General features: G+C 38.9%; 1 protein-coding gene across 2 annotated transcripts in view; it reads right to left on the minus strand.

Moving 5' to 3' along the window:
• Positions 1-15,442, minus strand: part of LOC127972160 (clathrin heavy chain 1) — a 32,606-nt gene extending 17,164 nt beyond the window's left edge. The window contains exons 1-9 of one of the 2 annotated variants that reach the window (XM_052575482.1): positions 14,901-15,442; positions 12,987-13,194; positions 10,408-10,676; positions 10,121-10,282; positions 9,886-9,999; positions 9,187-9,360; positions 7,220-7,417; positions 6,929-7,129; positions 882-1,034 (exon numbers count right to left, since the gene is read on the minus strand). In XM_052575482.1, the coding sequence (XP_052431442.1) occupies positions 882-1,034; positions 6,929-7,129; positions 7,220-7,417; positions 9,187-9,360; positions 9,886-9,999; positions 10,121-10,282; positions 10,408-10,676; positions 12,987-13,194; positions 14,901-14,942 (1,521 nt within the window). In that variant the 5' untranslated portion in view covers positions 14,943-15,442. The remainder of the gene's footprint in view (positions 1-881; positions 1,035-6,928; positions 7,130-7,219; positions 7,418-9,186; positions 9,361-9,885; positions 10,000-10,120; positions 10,283-10,407; positions 10,677-12,986; positions 13,195-14,900) is intronic. The other variant, XM_052575481.1, reaches the window with a different exon arrangement.
• Between the last annotated feature and the right edge of the window lie 3,419 nt (positions 15,443-18,861).

Here is an 18,861-nt window from a genome sequence, read left to right on the forward strand (position 1 = left end):
TGATATTGAATTTTAGTAGCAAAAAAAAAGGGTTGTCAATACAGTATAACAGGTTTATTACCTTTTTCTTAGAACAAAAATAACTGAACATTTAAATATAATAAAGCACTACATAAAAAAACAAAGTAAAATATTTGACACGGATTAAAGATATAATTCTAAAGACCAATAAGTATCACTTTACAATAAAGATCTCATTAATTAACCTTAGTAAATGCATTAACATTCACAATGAGTATTAGCTACATTTGTTACAGAAGTTATAATTCTTTGTTTAAAAAAAAAACCTCTTAGTTCATGTTAGCTCATTAAATAGCACCATTGCACTTAGTTTGCAAATTTTAACAACATGTTATTAAATATTGGAATTACCTTAGATTAACCAATGTTCAGAAGAACCTTTCATTGGCAGTTTGTTAACTAATGAATAACTAACGTCAACTAATGAAGCCCTAATATAAAGTGTGACGGAACAATAAAGAAATCAAAACACTTTCAAACAATATCAAGGGCATGTTGAAAGTCCAGATTAAAATGTAAAAAAGTTTGAAAATAAATAGCATATTAAGTTTAAATATTTAAGTATTTGGTACTGTGATGAACACAATATCGCATACACAAATCTGAATGATGTTTAAATAATTTAAGCACGTTTCAGAAATAGAAAGTAGTACAGCTGCTTTATTTATGGGGTTTTCAGGGTAACGGCTGCATTTCTGCTGTTTAGCACCATCTGCTGTCAGAGAGTGAAAGTGTGCTTTCATCCAGAACTTCACTCATGCGCTTCTAACACCTGCTTGTTTATTTCACTGTATTTGAAGTGCCCTATCACATTACCGAATACTGGCACGTTTAGTTCCAGGAAACACATTTAAACTCACCTTTTTGGCATACAGTACAATCTTCTGGAACTGCCCGGTCTCTGCGAAACACTGGATCACTTTGTTAGGAACGTTGGCCCTTAGATAAACGCTAAGAGCAAGAGTTGGATCCACAGACTTCACCAGATCACCCAACTCTTCAGAGCACTCCAGCTGTAGGAACCAAAAACAGATGATTTTCATTATGTAACATAATACTGAATAACAAATTTTACATTAGTCGGAAAGATATAAGAGGGTTCCACACTTTGACAAATTCATTTCTATGACCTTTCCAGTTGTTTTTGATAAAAGAATACGATATTACAAATAATTTTGATTAAGACTGATTAGCTAATGAATCAGCCTATGTGCTTTGTTAAAGTGACAGTCCAGCAAAAAATTAAAACCTATCAGAATTTTCACTTTCATATTTTTCTAATCCAAAGCTTTACGACTGAAACAATTTCGGGTACACTTAATTAACATAAGATTTTTATTTATATAATGGAAGTCAACAAGAATCAAAACTGTTTGGCTATCAACATTCATCAAAATATTAAATTTTATGTCCCACAGAACAACATGAGGGTGAGTACATGACACAATTTTCATTTTTTGGTGAACTAATCCCTAAAAAAAGAAATTAAAAAAGGCATCACTTTTACTCAAAACAAATAAATATTCAACAGGTTAAATATTTTACCGCACAGCATAGCTAGAAAATGTCAATTCTTCAAAGCAATTTCCATGGCTTTTCCATAATTGTATTAATTTCTAGATATGCACTGATCAACCGGCCAGGGACCAGAATTTCTCCATGATAGGCCTGGACCAGTCACTTATGCTCACATCTGCTTGTCATTGGCATGGAAGTTCTTCTGTGAGTGAAGAAGACAAAAGGTTTGCAATCTGTGATATGTGTAGGGCCCAAGTAAACTGTGGAGGAATCACAGGGCTCGATTTACGCTAGTTTGGGACAAGCAGATTTTTTAAAAGGGCAAGCTAGAGAGAATTTTACTTCCCCGATCGGACAAGAAGTCTGATTAAAATGTCAATAAAGAAAAATAACTACGGAAGCACTGAAGCTTTTCAAGAGAACGTCTAAGATTTTATTGCATTCCGTGTAAATAGCGAATGATAAAAAAAAATTTCACAAATTGAGTAAAGTCAATGATTCAGTAACCCATTCAATAAAGACAGTCACTGGCCTCGTTTCTGAATGAATCAGCTGTTTGAATGAATCAGTTGAACGAATGACTAAATGACTCTACCGGTGGTTTTATTTCTTCCGCTTTCCAGTCACAGAGCACTTTATTTTAATAGTTGTTAAAGTGAGAGAACATCTGCAACTTAGTCCAGAGTTGGGGAATTGCAACATTTAATGTCTTTTATTACGTAATTTCTTTTTAAGCATTGGAAAAAAATAAAAAAAAAACACGGGACGTGATGTTAAACTGTCCATTGTGCCAATGGATGGTATGCACATGAGGTTTGCCTTGATGTTAAGAGTGGCGTGGGAGCTGTACCTCAGATATGGGAAAGATGTAAATTTGGGACACATCATCAGTAGTATGCCTTTGAATCATGGGGTGTTTCGGCCTTTCAATACTAAACACCCTCATCAAAGGTGGCCAGCAACAGGGTGATCAAACCTGAGCTTGTGTCCCATGCCCAATCATGAAAATTGCCTAGTTGTTTAAATGGCGCAGCCCACGGGACTATGCAAGGCAGGAGGCGTCCTCTTCCCTGAGTCAAGCCTAGAGCTGACCGCATACCTTGTTCACCCTCTTCATGGAGGGTTGTGACCTGGGTTCTCAAGTGGGTTATAGAGTGGGGGGGATTAGTGAGTGGGTCATGTTGATGCTCTTTGAGCCCAACAAGGGTCCTTCCTTTTAATCCATATCCACTGGCTGCTTCTTTCGGCCGCTTCAGAGACTGATTTAATTGTCTGTCGCAGAGCCTGTCCATGGATGCCAAGGTCTTTCAGCAGTCTGATGGTAGAAGAAGCCACAAAACCTCTGCATCCCACTTCAACCGGATAGACTTTCGCTTTCCACCCTCGTTGTTGAGCGTCTGCTGCCAGTTCTATATAGCGCAGTTTCTTGCGCTCATAGGCCTCATCCGTTGAATTCTCCCATGGGACTGTAAGCTCTATGATATAAACAGTCTTCAATGAAGGGGACCAGAGAACCAAGTCTGGTCTGAGGGTGGTGACTGCAATCTCAGGTGGAAAGATTAGTTGCTGGCCAATATCAACTAGCATCTTCCAGTCCCGGGCCATGGCTAGCTGTCCAGCTTCTGTTTTGGTAGGGGGATGTTTGGGCTTTTTCTGCCCCTCTCGGATGAAGGTTGGGGCCGTGATGGAATCGATCGCTCTCAGGGGCAGGGAGTTAGTGGTATTCCTCTGGCTCTCAAGAGCTGCTGCCAGACTCTTGAGGACCTGGTTGTGTCTCCAGGTGTAACGACCTTGTGTGAGGCAGGTCTTACAACCGGCCAAGATGTGCTTAAGAGTTGCTGGAGTTGGGCAGAGGGCACAAGTAGGGTCCTCGCCATACCACTGGTTGAGGTTTTTTGGAGATGGGAGCACATCATAGGTGGCTCTGATGATGAAGCTGATGTTGCTTGCCTCCATTTCCCAGAGCTCCCTCCAGCTAAGCTTTCTCCTCTCCAGACCTTCCCACCTCATCCATTGTCCCTGTCTGACAAGAGAGACAGCCTTTGCGCTTCTTTCCGTCTCCTCCTGACGACGAACCTCCTCGACCACCATTTTCCTCCTTTCTGATGTTGAGGCCTTACGCCAAGTTGGCTTACTTGCCGTAAGGCCAAAGCCTCCTCTTCCCAACTGGACATGCCCTACAATGTCACTGTGCTTCAGGGCTGAGGTAGCTTGCTGCACCGCGTCAGATGGTGTCCATTTCCGTCCGGTTACCAGGAGTGGAACGGCATTGCTGATGGTCTGGTCTCTGGAGTCCTTCAAAGTCATCTGGAGTCTCACTTTAGAACACTTGTACTCTTCGGTGAGGCTTGTGATAGGCAGTTCAAGGACCCCTTTGCCATAGAGGCTGATGTTAGTCAGACAGCGTGGGACGCCGAGCCATTTCTTGATGTATGAAGTCATGGTTCGCTCCATCTTCTCCACCGTTGTTATTGGGAGCTCATAAACAGTGAGTGGCCACATTACCCGAGGGAGAAGTCCAAATTGCAGGCACCAGAGCTTGAGCTTCCCTGGCAGTAGGGTACTGTTAATGTCTTCCAGACTATTGGTAATATCCTGCCTTACTTGCTGCACTTGGTCTTTGTCTCCGAGGCTTGCGTTGTACCATCTACCCAAGCTTTTGACAGGTTGCTCAGAAACTGTTGGTATTGGGTCATCACCAATACAGAACTTCAAATTTTTAAGCTGTCCCTTAACTATTGAGATGCTTCGTGACTTGTTCGGTTTGATTTTCATCCGGGCCCACTTGATGTTCTCCTGCAGTTTACCAAGTAGCCGCCTGGTACATGCTGCAGTAGTGGTCAGAGTGGTCATGTCATCCATGTATGCTCGGATAGGTGGAAGGCGGATCCCGTTCTTAGTTCGCTCACCCCCCACCACCCATCTTGAAGCCCTGATGATGACCTCCATGGCCATTGTGAAGGCCAGGGGTGAGATTGTACAGCCTGTCATGATGCCTACTTCTACGCGCTGCCATGATGTTGTAAAGTCGGCTGTTGTAAAGCACAGTTGCAGGTCTTCGAAGTAGGCTTTTACTAAACTAGTGACAGATGATGGAACGTGGAAGAAGTTGAAGGATTCCCAGAGGAGGTTATGGGGAACTGATCCAAAGGCATTAGCCAGGTCAAGGAAGATGACATGGATGTCTCTTTTGTCTTTCTTCGCCGCTTGGATCTGATGCCAGATCATGCTGGTATGCTCCAAGCAACCAGAGAACCCAGGAATGCCGGCCTTCTGTACGGATGTATCAATGTACTTGTTCTTCTCCAGGTAGGTGGACAACCTCCGTGCTATCACGCTGAAAAAGATTTTTCCCTCAACGTTGAGAAGGCAGATTGGCCGGAATTGACCAATGTCTGTCGCATCCTTCTCCTTGGGAATTAGCACCCCTCCAGCCCTTCGCCACCCCTTAGGTATTATTCCCTTCTGCCACACTATCCTCATGAGCCTCCAAAGATAGCGTAGCACATCTGGTGCGTTCTTGTAGAGCTTATACGGTACTCCATTCGGCCCAGGGGCTGATGCTGATCTTGCGCGCCGTACTGTACTCTCTACCTCCTTCCATTTTGGAGGGCCAGTCTCCAGATTGAATTCGGGAGGTTGAATAGGTGGGATGTCATGTGGGATAACTATTTGTTCGTGCCTTTTTGGGTCATGGTTGCCCTTTTTCAGATGTTCTTCCAGTTCCTCCTTGGGAATTTTCAGGATTCCGCTTTTTTCCTTAGCGAAGAGATCTTTAACGAACTTGAAGGGGTTTTTGTAGAACCGTGTTCTTGTGTGTTCCTTCTTCTTGCGAAGTTTCCTCAGGTTCTCTGCTCTTCGCAAGGTTGCCAACCGACACTTGATGTCCCCCTGGAGTAGCATGAGACCCTCTCTCTCTGCATCAGAGGCCTTCTTCCACTGCTTTCTCAGCTGCCTTCTCTCTCTGACCAGAATTTCGATCTCTTGCTGCCTCCTGGCTTTGGCTGGTGCTGATATTGCTTTGTTGCTTCTCCTAGCGTTTACTCCAAAGCGCTCTTCTCCATAGTGGTAGATGATGTCAACCATCCTTTCCAGCTTTTTCTCTGCTGTGCCCACTTGTTGCTCCAGGATTTTTGTCAGGTCGTTATTGATTATTTCCCACTCTCTCTTTTCAACAGCTTTGGGCCACTTCACACTCGGTCTGTGCCCTTTGATCTTTTCCTCCTTGGGAGGTCTCTGTGGTTGAGTGGGTTCCTCCACCGGCATTTCTGTGCTTGTATTATCCTCCTCAGGGACACTGGTACTGATGCTCTGCGAACTTTGGTTTTTATCCCGTCGCTGTGCTTCAATCGACTGATTTGACTGGTTGCTTCGTAGGAAGTACTGGTCAATGCGAGGCCCTTGTCTCTGCTCTTTCAAGCACCCTCTCTTTCCTTGGTGGGTCCTCAATCCCCTGAATGATGTTATTTTCGCCCAGCCACAGGTGCACACTTGAAGAGAATGTCCAGCTGCTGCTGTGGTTGTCTCATGTGCCGTGTTCTTGCTCGTAGTCATGTCCGTTCCTGAGTCTGTAACCATGCTGTCAGTCATTGAGCCATCTTGCGCCCCCGCTCTCGCAGGCTCTGGGGGTATGTTCCTTTGTTCACTTTCTGTAGCATTTAGCGGGTGTCTCCAACAAACTGAAGCAGCGTCGGAGACTGCCGCCATGGGTAGCTAGCCCATGACAGCCCCAGTGGGGACTATTCCCTCCAGTCAGCAGTCTCTCCAAGCTGTCACACAGACTTTCCTGTGTTGTCAGCTGTCCTTTCACAGCGGTCACTGGACAAGTCCAGATATTCAGAATCAAAAAAAAACACGGGACGTGATTTTAAACTGTCCATTGTGCCAATGGATGGTATGCACATGAGGTTTGCCTTGATGTTAAGAGTGGCGTGGGAGCTGTACCTCAGATATGGGAAAGATGTAAATTTGGGACACATCATCAGTAGTATGCCTTTGAATCATGGGGTGTTTCGGCCTTTCAATACTAAACACCCTCATCAAAGGTGGCCAGCAAAAAAAGTATAGATTTTGATTTGTATATGCTGTCAATTATAGTTCTTCATAGAAAACCAGAATTGTCGAAAATCGGTACCAGCAGGTCACACTAGAAAAAAAAAAAAAAAAAAACTGAAATCTGATTCGGCCTGGAAAATTGCAATCTGTGCATCTCAGTTCATTTCGTTTTTTTTATGCATGAAAAACACAATATTATAATTTTGAAGTTTACATGGCTTTACAAAATTTATCGCTTGTGTTATATTGATGCTTTGTTAATTGCCAACTGCCAATAAATTAATTTGAATTTAATTCAACTTTGGGTCACATATTTATTCAGAAGAGGATATACCTTGTCTTCCTTTAGCCATTTCTCCAGGAGCTGTTTGCGGCCTTGCTGCAGGACGGGCCTGCAAAGCTCCAATGACTCAAACTTGTTCAGCTGGCCCTGATCCAGCAGAATCCCAAAGTACTGCAGCAGAGGAGACGTCTGACCGGGCTGGGCAGGAACACTCTGGAACCGACGGATGGTGTCTGGGGTGCGCAAGATGCCCTGCAAGAAGCCAACAGCTAATCAGAAACCCCAACATTTGCCTGACAATGACTAATAAGGCGCCAGGTCATGTGCCGCAGTCTGCTGTACCTTTGGTGCATTGGCAGCCACTTTGGCAGCTTCAGAGTAGTTGCCACCAGCAAATAGGTTGTTGAATTTGCGGGCGAAGAGCTCCTCGGCACCTGCCAAGTTATTGCGGACGGCCATCCTGAGGGCCAGATCAGGGTTCTGTAGCACGTTAGTGATGTAAGGGATGATGTTTTCTTCCTCCACGCACACAGAAAGCACCTGAGAAACAATGATAGTGTCAGACACAGAATGTAGACACTAACAGCATAATTCACGCTACAAAATAAACAGAATTACACTTTGGGATTCATCATTTCTTTTTTTATATATATAAAAATAACTGCTTTTAGCATCAGTAATGCTTGTTGTGAAGTTCATTTGTCTTTCTCAAAAAAATAAATCTCTGTGTACCAACCCATAATCTGCTCCATTTCCACATTAGTGCTAAATCTGGCTTATCTCTATTCATAAGTCCCTAATAATGCACTGATTGGCTCCAAATGATGCTGATCTGGCCCCATGAAGCACCTAAAGCGACCCTCAGGGTAATACATAAATGAACGGGCCGGTATCCCATTATACACTTATTCAAGTATGCAGCAGGGCACAAGTCTGTGACAGAGCCGATGATCAGTCAGTGAGTGAAGCAGAGTGAACACACGCACCATAACAGTAAGAGGATTACAGCAGCTGTCTCTACCTCCTCCTGAGCGGCACACGCTGTTCTCACTAAACGTGTCGAGAGGTCAACTAACGCGGTTATTTACAGGGATTCCTTCAGCTACAGCATCCTAATGCATTATGGTTCACAGGCTGGTTCACAGGCTAGATTAGATAATTATAGGTAATTAAGTTAAAAAAATATATAATAAAAAAGGGGAAAAAAAGAAAAAATAATCAAATTTGTAAACCAAAATAATATTCATATTTTCTACAGGTTTGGTTAACGCAGAGTGAAAACTCCTTAATATTTCCATATCCACAATAAAAAAAAAAATATATATATATATATATATATATATATTAATTCATGAATATTCATACACTGGCAGCTCAATATTGTATTTGCACTAAAACTGAATTTTCAGATTTATAGAAAAAACATTTCAAACAAATATAGCCAATTCCAGGTGTTCTTCTTTTCTTTTTTGCCAAATTAACGAAACTTATATATTTAACATTTTCATTATATTCAACAATATAATAATACATATAAAGCATCACCTACATTTACATTACCTACCTTTCATTTCATTTAAAAATGTAAATAATATAGTAATATGACATGACCTGCAATGAGCAATTTTGAATAATTCCGTTTTGAATCTTTTCATGGAAATGATTCAAACTTATCAACTCTAACACATACAGCAGTATGTAATAGAAATGCTATTAAAACACTGCTTAACTTATGAATCATGAGAAAAGGATTGTTTGTTTGATTATTAACGTCATGCCAGCCTTTTTGGTTATTTTCCTGGCAAAAACCTATATCCTATAACCTATTTTTTCCGATGGATGGATGGATGGATGGGAAACACATCGTAAATTGTGTTGCTTCATTTTATATTGCCAGCTAAATCAAGACAAATACACTGTGAACATTCAATATATCATCCCACCCAAGAGTGGACTGACAGTTTTGTGGTTTGATAAGGGCGGTTTATTTAATGAGGAGGGGGAAACAAACGAAGAGTAACAATGAGCAGGAATCATATTTCTGTGCTCTCTCTCTCTCTGCATATTTAATCACTCTTGGGTCTGAGCTCCAAAATAATTCATCAACTGATAGCATCCTGTTACAGCAGACTTTAATAGTTGCACAGACTAACTATAAGGAAACAAACCCCTGGTGTCTGTCTGGAACAAGCTCAGCTGCTCTATTCAAATGTGCTGACCAAGCAAGCCTAAATGTTCAAGCTAAAACAAAGCCAATGCACCACTTTCTTCTTTCTGTCTGCAAAGACAGCAGGTAAAGCGGTCGGTACCTGTCCCTTCCGGTTCACACCAATAATGCCAGATGTGGCTTCATGAGGAGCGGTGACAAAAATGGTCTCTCCACTGATCCGGTTCATGTAGATGCAGGTGCCCATCTCAAGGTCATACAGGTGGATGTAGCCGTATTTGGTGATGAGAAAGACAACATCATGCTTGGAGCTTATCTAGAAGAAGACAAGACAAGAGAGTGTCTTCTACATTAAATTAAAATTAAAATAAATTAATGAATGCATTTAGCAGACGCTTTTATCCAAAGCAGCTTACAGTGCATTCAGGCTATCAATTTTTGTGTTCCCGGGGAATCGAACACAGTGCTCTACCAATTGAACTACAGGAACACTAGCCAAAATGTATTAAATAAATGTGACCCTGGACCACAAAACCAGTCATAAGGGTCGATTTCTCAAAACACACACACACACACACACACACACACACATATATATATATATATATATATACACACACACTCCAATATATAATTATAGTAACATTTAATTTATTATAATTATAAATTATAATTAATTACATTTAACTTATTATTCAGATTATACATTATTTAATTTATTCTTATATATTAAAAAAAAAAGGCTGTTTTTCTGTTCTGATGGTCATGAAAATTCTGTGGTTAAACTCCTCCACAAGAAAAATTTTAATAATATTCATTAAATATTCAAAACTATGAATACCTGCATTGCAACCGGGAAATCATTCTGTGCCTCTGGAGGGAAAAACACGTCGACTGCTTTCTTTGGGAAGGGTTGATTTCCTGACGGAGGTGTTCCAACCTCAATAATGTGCAACTACAGCAGGGACAAAAAAATACACAAGCGACATTAAGTTCACAACTGTTTCAATGCAAAGACATAATTACTATTTTCTTCCACACGGACGTTCATTAAATTTTTTTAAAAATAACCAGACCTTTCCTCCAGCTTGCCCCCGAACGGCAAAGCAGAAAAGTGTGGACTCCTCAGCATTCCCCTCCATTTTAAACTGAGCAAAGCCAGCAGCATGGCCTTCGATCGGCTGCGACACCTTTCTATCCACGGAGTAAAGTTGCATTGCGCCCACAACGCGGTTTTGCTGACAGGAAAAAAAATGGAATTTCAGCAGAAAAATACCAACAACTGTGACATGCAGGTTAATGAGAAACGATCAGGTAATTTTTTTTGTGCATTAAACATCGCAAATCAAATCGTTCTTTGTACCTGTGCAGAAATTCCAATCAGAAGCAGCCATTTCTGTTTGGCGTCAGTGCGGTAATTAATAATTTGGCAGCCTGCTAAACTGGAATGCCGGTCAAAGACTTTGATGGGCTGCGAGTCTCCTTCCATACTCCAGTGATAGACCGCATTGTCTGTCACAAGTGCTACGGTATTGAGAGAGATCCACTTCCAAAATGTAACGTCCTCGGTCATGGTGTGGGCCTTCATCTTGCTCTTCATTTCAATGTTGAAAATCTGAAGGGTTTTTGCCGCTGAAATTCAGGAACATAGGTCACTTGAATAAAACAGCGACATTTTTCTTTCTTGTCTAGTTCATGAATGGTGTGATTTAAATTAGTTAGCATTCAGACATCAAGCATAATGCTAACAATGGTATGTTAAATCGTAAGTGTAAAAAAACAACAAAGATATGGACAACATGACAAAGCAGATACAATGCATAAGGAACAGCTATTGGACAAACACTGCAAACATTTACAAACATCAAGCCGAGTTTTAATCTGCATTTAGTTGGACAATTTTTAGTGAAGTTCTTAATCTAGCAAGCTTATCAATTATTAGTTAGTTAGGAACTCATATATCTCTACTCTGAACTACAAAAAATGCAATGCAGATTGTTTAATGTAGTAAAAAAAAAATATATATTATTCTCACCTGCAATCACATTAATTATCACCTTACCGTAAGTATGTGGGAATACAATTTGCTAAAACATGTATAAACATGTTTAAAAGTTTTAGCCTAAAATGTGGACTGCATCTGGCTAAATCTGCAGATTTATTATTTTTTAATCAAAATACAGTGGCCCCAAAATGCATTGAGACACTTAAAGCCACACTTGTTGTATGAAAATCACTGCGATAAAAACAAAATAGTAGCATATGTATTAAAGAAAATTAGCAGAAGCACAAAACAAATCAGTAGTTTTCAATCAAATTAAGACAAAGTATTTGGACACTTTATATTTATCAAATGTTAGTTAACACTGTGGAAAGCAGATTTCAAACAACCATTAAAAACATATTAGTTTTGAGAAAAGCTGAATTATGATTGGTTTGCACTCGATTTGATAATTTTCTCTAATGTGACAGCATTCTGACTTTTTAAGTGTCCAAATATTTTGAGGGTCACTGTATATTTGATTTAATTTCTGTTAATCACTGTTAGTAATTGATTTTATATAATAAAAAAATAAATGCCACAATTTAATGAGGGCGAAAAGCCTAACAATTCTGAATATGACAAAAAAAATCATATTTTATTGAAACTCAAGGGTTTAAAACAACATACATGATACATTTCTGCACTCAGTAAAAATACATTACCATTCAAAGTTTGGGGTCAGCAAAAATAGTTTGATGTTTTTCCAAAGATGTTTCTTACACTTACCAATGCTGCATTTATTTATTTAAAATACAATAAAAACTGTAAAGAATTTAAAATAGCTGTTTTCTACGTATTGTAACGCATTTTGAAATTTTATTTATTCCTGTGATGCAAAGTTGAATTTATCATCATCATTGCTCCAGTCTACAGTATCAGAAATCATTCTAAATGTTAATCTGCTGCTCAAGAAACATGTTAGTAACATAAATGCTAAAAAAAAAAATATATATATTATATATATTATATATATATATATATATATATATATATATATATATATATCCTACTGACCCCAAACTCTTGAATGCTCATTTCCAAAATGACTATAATCATATAGAAATCATCACTGCAAAATAAGACAAAATTCAATCAATCTCATTACTTTCAAGGTCATAATTCACCTTCTCATTCTTACAGTTGAGTTGCAGAGTGAAATATATCTAGAATCTATCTGTTTACAGACATATTACACCTTTGCCTTGCATTAACAGTGTACTGCCAAGTGCCAAACCAAAAACTGAAATCAAATAAAGAGCTGAATTTTGTATTTTCATCTAACAACAAAATTTATTTAATTTTACACTAAACAAGAAAAAAAAAACATGTTACATGCATGTTAGACGATCCCAACCCCCTCCTTACATGGCTAACCTATCATTCAACAAAGGCATTCAGATTGACCCCACATTTCACAATTCAAATCCAACAACTCAGGATAGATGAAATTGAACTCACCGTCTGCAAACATAAGAAAGCAGTAAGAAACAAAAATAAAAAAGAACAAAAACAAGCAAGAACAGACAAAGCATTTATGACGGCAAGACATTTCCAATGAGCATTTTAAAAGCTATTCTTAACCCAAATATTACAGCAAGAAGCTTTAATACGTAACGAGACAGAGATGGCTGGGAATATGAACATAAACTTGTAATAATAATTATGTCATTTGACATCACAAAAGTCATACATTGTTACATTAAACTGTCTCGATGGAAACACAGTCAGCTAAAGATATTGTAGTCATGTTATATATTGAGGGGGTGGGAGGGGGTTGCAGGAACACTCATCCTCATGGAAATTTCTATATTCATGCCAAATATTATCATTACACTTCAAAAATCTATGCCTTAATGTTTCCCCCCACTTTTCACATGTCTAATGTCCCCATGTCTTACCTTTAAGAGCAATGACTTTGCTGGCTGGGTTCATGATGGCACTGTCTGCAGAGATGGGTCTGCGGATGGGCGTATTAGGATCACTCATGTCGATGATCACCACCTGGGCCTGTTCGCCCACCTTCTCCCGGATGCAGATGAACTTATCCGACTCCATCGTCAGGGTGCTAAACCCAATGTTCGCTGGGTTTATGCCCAGGTTTTGGAGCTGTAAGTGGTGGACAGGCATTATTTACCATTGTTAAATACAGCATCAAAATGCGGTATAGCTTTGCTTTATTTTTTAATACACTGTTTGGACTTTGGAGGTCATAAATGTGTCTGCTGCAAGTCTATTTGAATGTTTAAAGAATGTTTTGAGATGTAAATAGGGATCTATAGGTACAAGTCCCAGCATCCTCCCCAAATGTGATACACCTGCGCAATAACACAATACACTGTAAAGACTTAAGTCATTACATGCCAATAACTGGAACCTATGTTGATAAACACCATCCGATTCTATACATATATACACTATCCTAAATCTTAGAGATTATTTAAAGGGACAGTTCATGTAAAATGTTAGGCAGAGTAGCAGCATCAGTCAGCATTGACTAACTTTTTTTTTTTTTTACTAGGGATGGGCTGACAATATCAAAATTGATTTTACTCCACCTTTATATTGATGAACTGATGTTTATTCTTAAGTTCCAAAACCTATAATTTTGTCTGTTTTCAATTGATGCGTGATCAAAACAATAAGCTTTGTGCTTTATTTATATGAAAAAGTCTCAACTCAGATTCTGTCCATTTTATCATGAAATTCAAGTACTAAATGTCATTTTGATGCCCTTTAATGTGGCAACACATAGTATTCTTTACTACTAGTTATAGCATGAAAAAAAATGAATGAACATCAGAAGGTATGTAAACCGTACCATAATCTGTTTCACACGTTTCAGTCTGAAAAGATGTCAATAAAACAGCTTGTGAACAATGTCAAATAGCATTTACCTCATGAAAGCTATTTTATGTCCCTATCATGTTTGTTAGAGAGAAAAACTATCTCTACTGAGGAGCATTCTCTTAAAAACAGTCTATGCACCATATTACATCGTAATTTACTTGACCTGTTAGTGTTCTCATTTAATATAAGTTTGGGAATAAAAATCTACGGGTGAAAAAACATATCACTTTACATAAATTATTACTTTCAATGTTAGGATAAAACTATTTTTATTTGAGTTCTGACTGCTATATCTAAAAATAGACAGCAATGTAATTTGGATTTCTGTAACGTAGTTTACAACATAGCGCGATTTTTCCCTTAAGAAAAATTAACGAGTTCTGTATTTGACATATCTACAAGCGAATCGAATTAGAAAATAATCGAAATCCAATCGAGATCACGATCATTATTATTTTTATACATTCTCGGGTTAACAATCCCTTTAAATCAGCAAGAGAAGAGATTTTCCCTATGGTAACGTGGACCATCCAAGTCACGTTTTATCTAAGGGACACATTTGCGATAAAATCAATCGCATCAGGTATGCAGCTTGATAAAGCTGGTTTAATCCTCCACCGATCGCTGCATCCACCTGCATAGATTATTACCAAAAACCTAGTGACATGCCTTACGTTACCCAGACTGCACTATAAACTCGTTCATGAACATCTAGTATTTTCCGTCTAAACGGTGGTTTCGAACTTTTAAATTCGAACATCCGTCAGTTTTCAGAATTCCACAAGCAGTGAATTCCACCGTTCAAAGATGCTGAGGTTTTGAAACACAGCCATTGAAATGGATGGGAGGTCATTCATTGAGCTAGCGCTAAAGCTAACGAGCACTGTCACCTCTGTAACAGCACAGCCAATAATTATTAATGCTGTGAAAGAGAATCGTACGGTTTAGCCGTGATAAAAACCCACCTGCAGGTGCTCCTGGAAGCGGATAGGCAGGATTTGAGCCATGGTTTGGGCTTTCTGTTCTCAATCCTCCCGGCCGGACTCCTCGCAAAATTTCTGGCTAGCTTTAGCGAGCGACGACCTCCTCTCCGCGGACACCCCCGAGCAAAAGATCAGATACAGGACTGTTGGCTTATTAGACAGAGAATGCAAGTGTCACGTTTCGGTCGTGTCAAGCCAATCCGCCAGATGGTTGATGTTTTTTCTCCCCTCTCTGCACGGATGGGACTCGCTCAGACCCGCAATGGCGGCGGAAACAGCTCAGACTGACAATCCGGAAGCAGCAGCGCGGACTTTGCGGCGGAAGAACATTCGCGATTTTGTTAATCAAGCAGGAGATGCGCGAGGCTCTGATTTGGTGTATGTGAGCGTTCGGGCGGTTCAAATTTTAGATTTGATTTATTAGTGCCGGTATGAGTAGTCTAGTCAGTATTAAATAATTCGTTTCATTTTTGCCACATCATTCAGTTCTTCATATTCTATGTACGTCATTTCCGACTGCGCTCTTGGTGGTGGTTCGTTCGGGAACGAATCGTTGTTTTTGAATGAATCTTGAGTCGTTCGCTGAATCGTTTTCTGGCTAAGCGTTTAAAATTGTAGATTCTGGTTGTTAAGAGCATAATGAATTGGTTGGATGATGCCTGGGGAATTTAGCTATTGAAAATACAACATTTTAACTTTTTGAAATGATGATAAATTTGCAGAACAAGATAACATTATTCGGTCCTCTGTATTTTTCGGTAAAATTCATATTTTTTAAGTCTGAACAAGAGAACAGCACTGAATAACCTAAGATGAACATCTTGTTAGTGAATGAAATTAGTCAACATATTGTTTGTAAATTTTATGTTGTTCCTTTAATCATGGGTCATAAAAAAAACTGGGTGTTTTTTAGGGCTGAGGGACAACCCAATCCAATTGCCTGTCAGTGTTGAGCCAGTGTTGAATGCCTGTTGGCTCAGTTTTTGCGTTGTGCTCTGCACCCTTGGCACTAGTCAGACCGTGTCTGTAGCTTTTTGGCCAAATGTGCATGTTGGATCAGCAACTGAGCCCATCAGTAAGAGAGACCAGTCTGACTGGATGTTAACGAACCACTGCACAATAAAAAAAACAACTAAAGTGATAAATCTATTTCCACTTATTTTTCACTTTCAGTTCTTTCCTTTTTGGCCCAAAAGACTGACGAAGACAGTGCCATTTACAAGTCATCAGACATATCTGAAGCAGTGAGTCCATCTGTGGTTAGCAAGAAAATGGTATCTAGCAATTCTCTGTTAATAGTTTGTATATCTGCAGTCCTAGTTTTAGGTTTAAATTTTTTAATGACACATAAAGACTACTGCCACATGCTAGTATGGAGAGTTGTCCAATAACTGTATGAGTTTCTTTCTTCTGTTTAGCACAAAAGAAGATATTTATAAAAACTGTTGGTAACTAACCAAACAGTTGACGGTAGCCACTGACTTCCACAGTATTGAAAAAAAAAAACGTACTACAGAAATCGATGGCTACCATACGCTGTTTGGTTATCAACATTCTTCAAATATTGTGTTCAACAGAAAAAAAATATTCATATTTTTTCATAAATGCACTGGATGTGGAAAAAAAGAACACACTGTATCAAAAGTAAAAACAAAAATGAACAATCTATTTACATAAAAGATATCAAATGTTTATTAGATGTTATGACTGGAGCCATATTCAGAATCCACAGGGACCAGAGTGCTGTGGCAGTAAATGAGGATTATGTTCTGAAAATCTCAGATTATAAAGTCTTTCATATTTGTATTCAGCAGCTGCAGTATCTGTGGTGAATATTTGATCCTCTCATGTGCCCATTTCTTTGCAAATGAATCTGTTTTTCGCTCCAAATAGCGAGCACAAGCCTCTGTGATTTAACTTTCATTGTTTTGCATTCCCAGCTTCTTTGTGACTTCTGTTTAAATGTGTTACAAAAATATGAAACAATTTCACAACATTAAAATGCTCAACCTCTACAAACGCACCTGCTTGTCTTTTTGCTGCCACTTTCTTCTTCCACTCCGCCATCTCTTCATCGGTTACCTCTTCCCTATAACACTACTCAACTCATAGACATCGATTTCATGCAGCTTCGACAACAGGTCTTTTACCCACTCGTAATGGTTGGGACTGACTGTTCTGACATACACCCCCGTGAGGTGACCAAAACATCATGGATGATGATCCAGTCCAGAAGCAATTCTTGACCAAAGAGCTGAATAAAAGAAGTTTAAGCAAGTGTTTGACTAAAACTATTATGATCTCTGCTTCATTTTTTTCTTCTGGTTTACCTTTAAAATAAAGGCAATATAAATAAATAAAAATTAATTAAAAAATTTGATAAATTCTGGAATTTCCAAGGTCATTCACTTTGATATAGGTACGACTTCCAAAATATACAAACTTACTAGAGTTGCACGATTAATCAAACACGATTAATTTCGATTATCATCTGTGATTACTCCTTTTTTTTATTAGTGATTCAGTGATTAGGAGTAAATCTGCTTTCAGGTGGAGCGGCATTTACTACACAGAGCCGTGGTTCTCTGACAAGCTATGCAGAATCGCGTTCATAATTGCAGACGATTTAATCGTAGGATTATGAAATCAACAAAATCATTCGTGATAATGTCAGCTGTTTGGGTATCTTCTCATTGAAGTATGGCTCTGTGTATTAAATACTGCTCCATTTGAGAGCAAGTGAAAATACCACAGCATGTTTCAACACCAAATTCACTTCATAATGTTTATGAAGGCTCACTGGACAAAATAACTACAGTGTTAAATGACTATATCAATTTCTGTGTGGAGCTGAACATACCTACTAAAGAGATTAAAGTTTTTCCAAATAATAAACCATATGTGACTAAAGATATTAAAGAAATGATAAATGTGAGCAAAGTAGCGTTCAAGGATAAAGATATTAAGGTATTTAAACAAACGGAAAGAGAATTAAAAATTAAACTAAAGGAAACAAAAGAAGCTCATAAGAAGTGTCTGGAAAAAGCCTTCAAAACTAATAATACTAAAAAGGTTTGGGACATTGTGAAAACTATGTCTGGATTGTCATCTTCAAAAAAATCCATTGTAACTGATGATGAACTTAGTTTTGGGAATGAATTAAACACCTTTTTTACCCGGTTTGAACTAATAGGCAAACAAGACAAATTCATAGAAACAACAGATGTAGTTCTAGCATCATCAGAGAGAATTGTCATTGAGGTTGAAGATGTTAGGAAAATGTTTCAATCTATCAATACAAAAAAGGCTGTGGGTCCTGATGGTTGTAGTGCAGGCCTTTTAAAAAGTTTTGCTCATGAATTAGCACCTATGTGGCAACCAATATTTCAATCTTCAGTCGACACACATGTTGTTCCTGTGATATGGAAGACTGCATAAATAAAACCACTACCAAAAATATCATGTCCCAAAAAATGTAAAGACTACAGACCAATAGCTCTTACCTCTGTAATTGCGAAATGTCTAGAGAGACTGTTACTCCATCATTTGGTTATGGTAGTTAAAGATAAATTAGATCCCTGGCAGTTAGCCTATAAGAAAGGCTGTAGTACTGAAGATGCAGTTGCTTCTTTAGTGCACATTATCTCAAAAAATGTAGACAAACCCAAAACAATTGTAAGAACTTTGTTTTTGGATTTCTCTTCCGCCTTCAACACAATATAGATTGACAGACTGGTGTTAAAACTTGCACAGCTGGGGGTAAATCCTTATCTGATTTGGTGGTATAGATCATTTCTCACTGATAGAGTTCAGAGAGTCATGGTGAATAAAACCGTGTCGTCTGAAATCATTACAAATGTCGGAGTACCACAAGGTTGCGTTAGCTCTGCTATAATTTTTACCTTATATACTGACGACTGTAGAACAGACATGTTTAATCAGT

Source organism: Carassius gibelio, chromosome B15, assembly GCF_023724105.1.
Source record: "Carassius gibelio isolate Cgi1373 ecotype wild population from Czech Republic chromosome B15, carGib1.2-hapl.c, whole genome shotgun sequence".
In the NCBI taxonomy this organism is placed as follows: Eukaryota; Metazoa; Chordata; class Actinopteri; order Cypriniformes; family Cyprinidae; genus Carassius; species Carassius gibelio.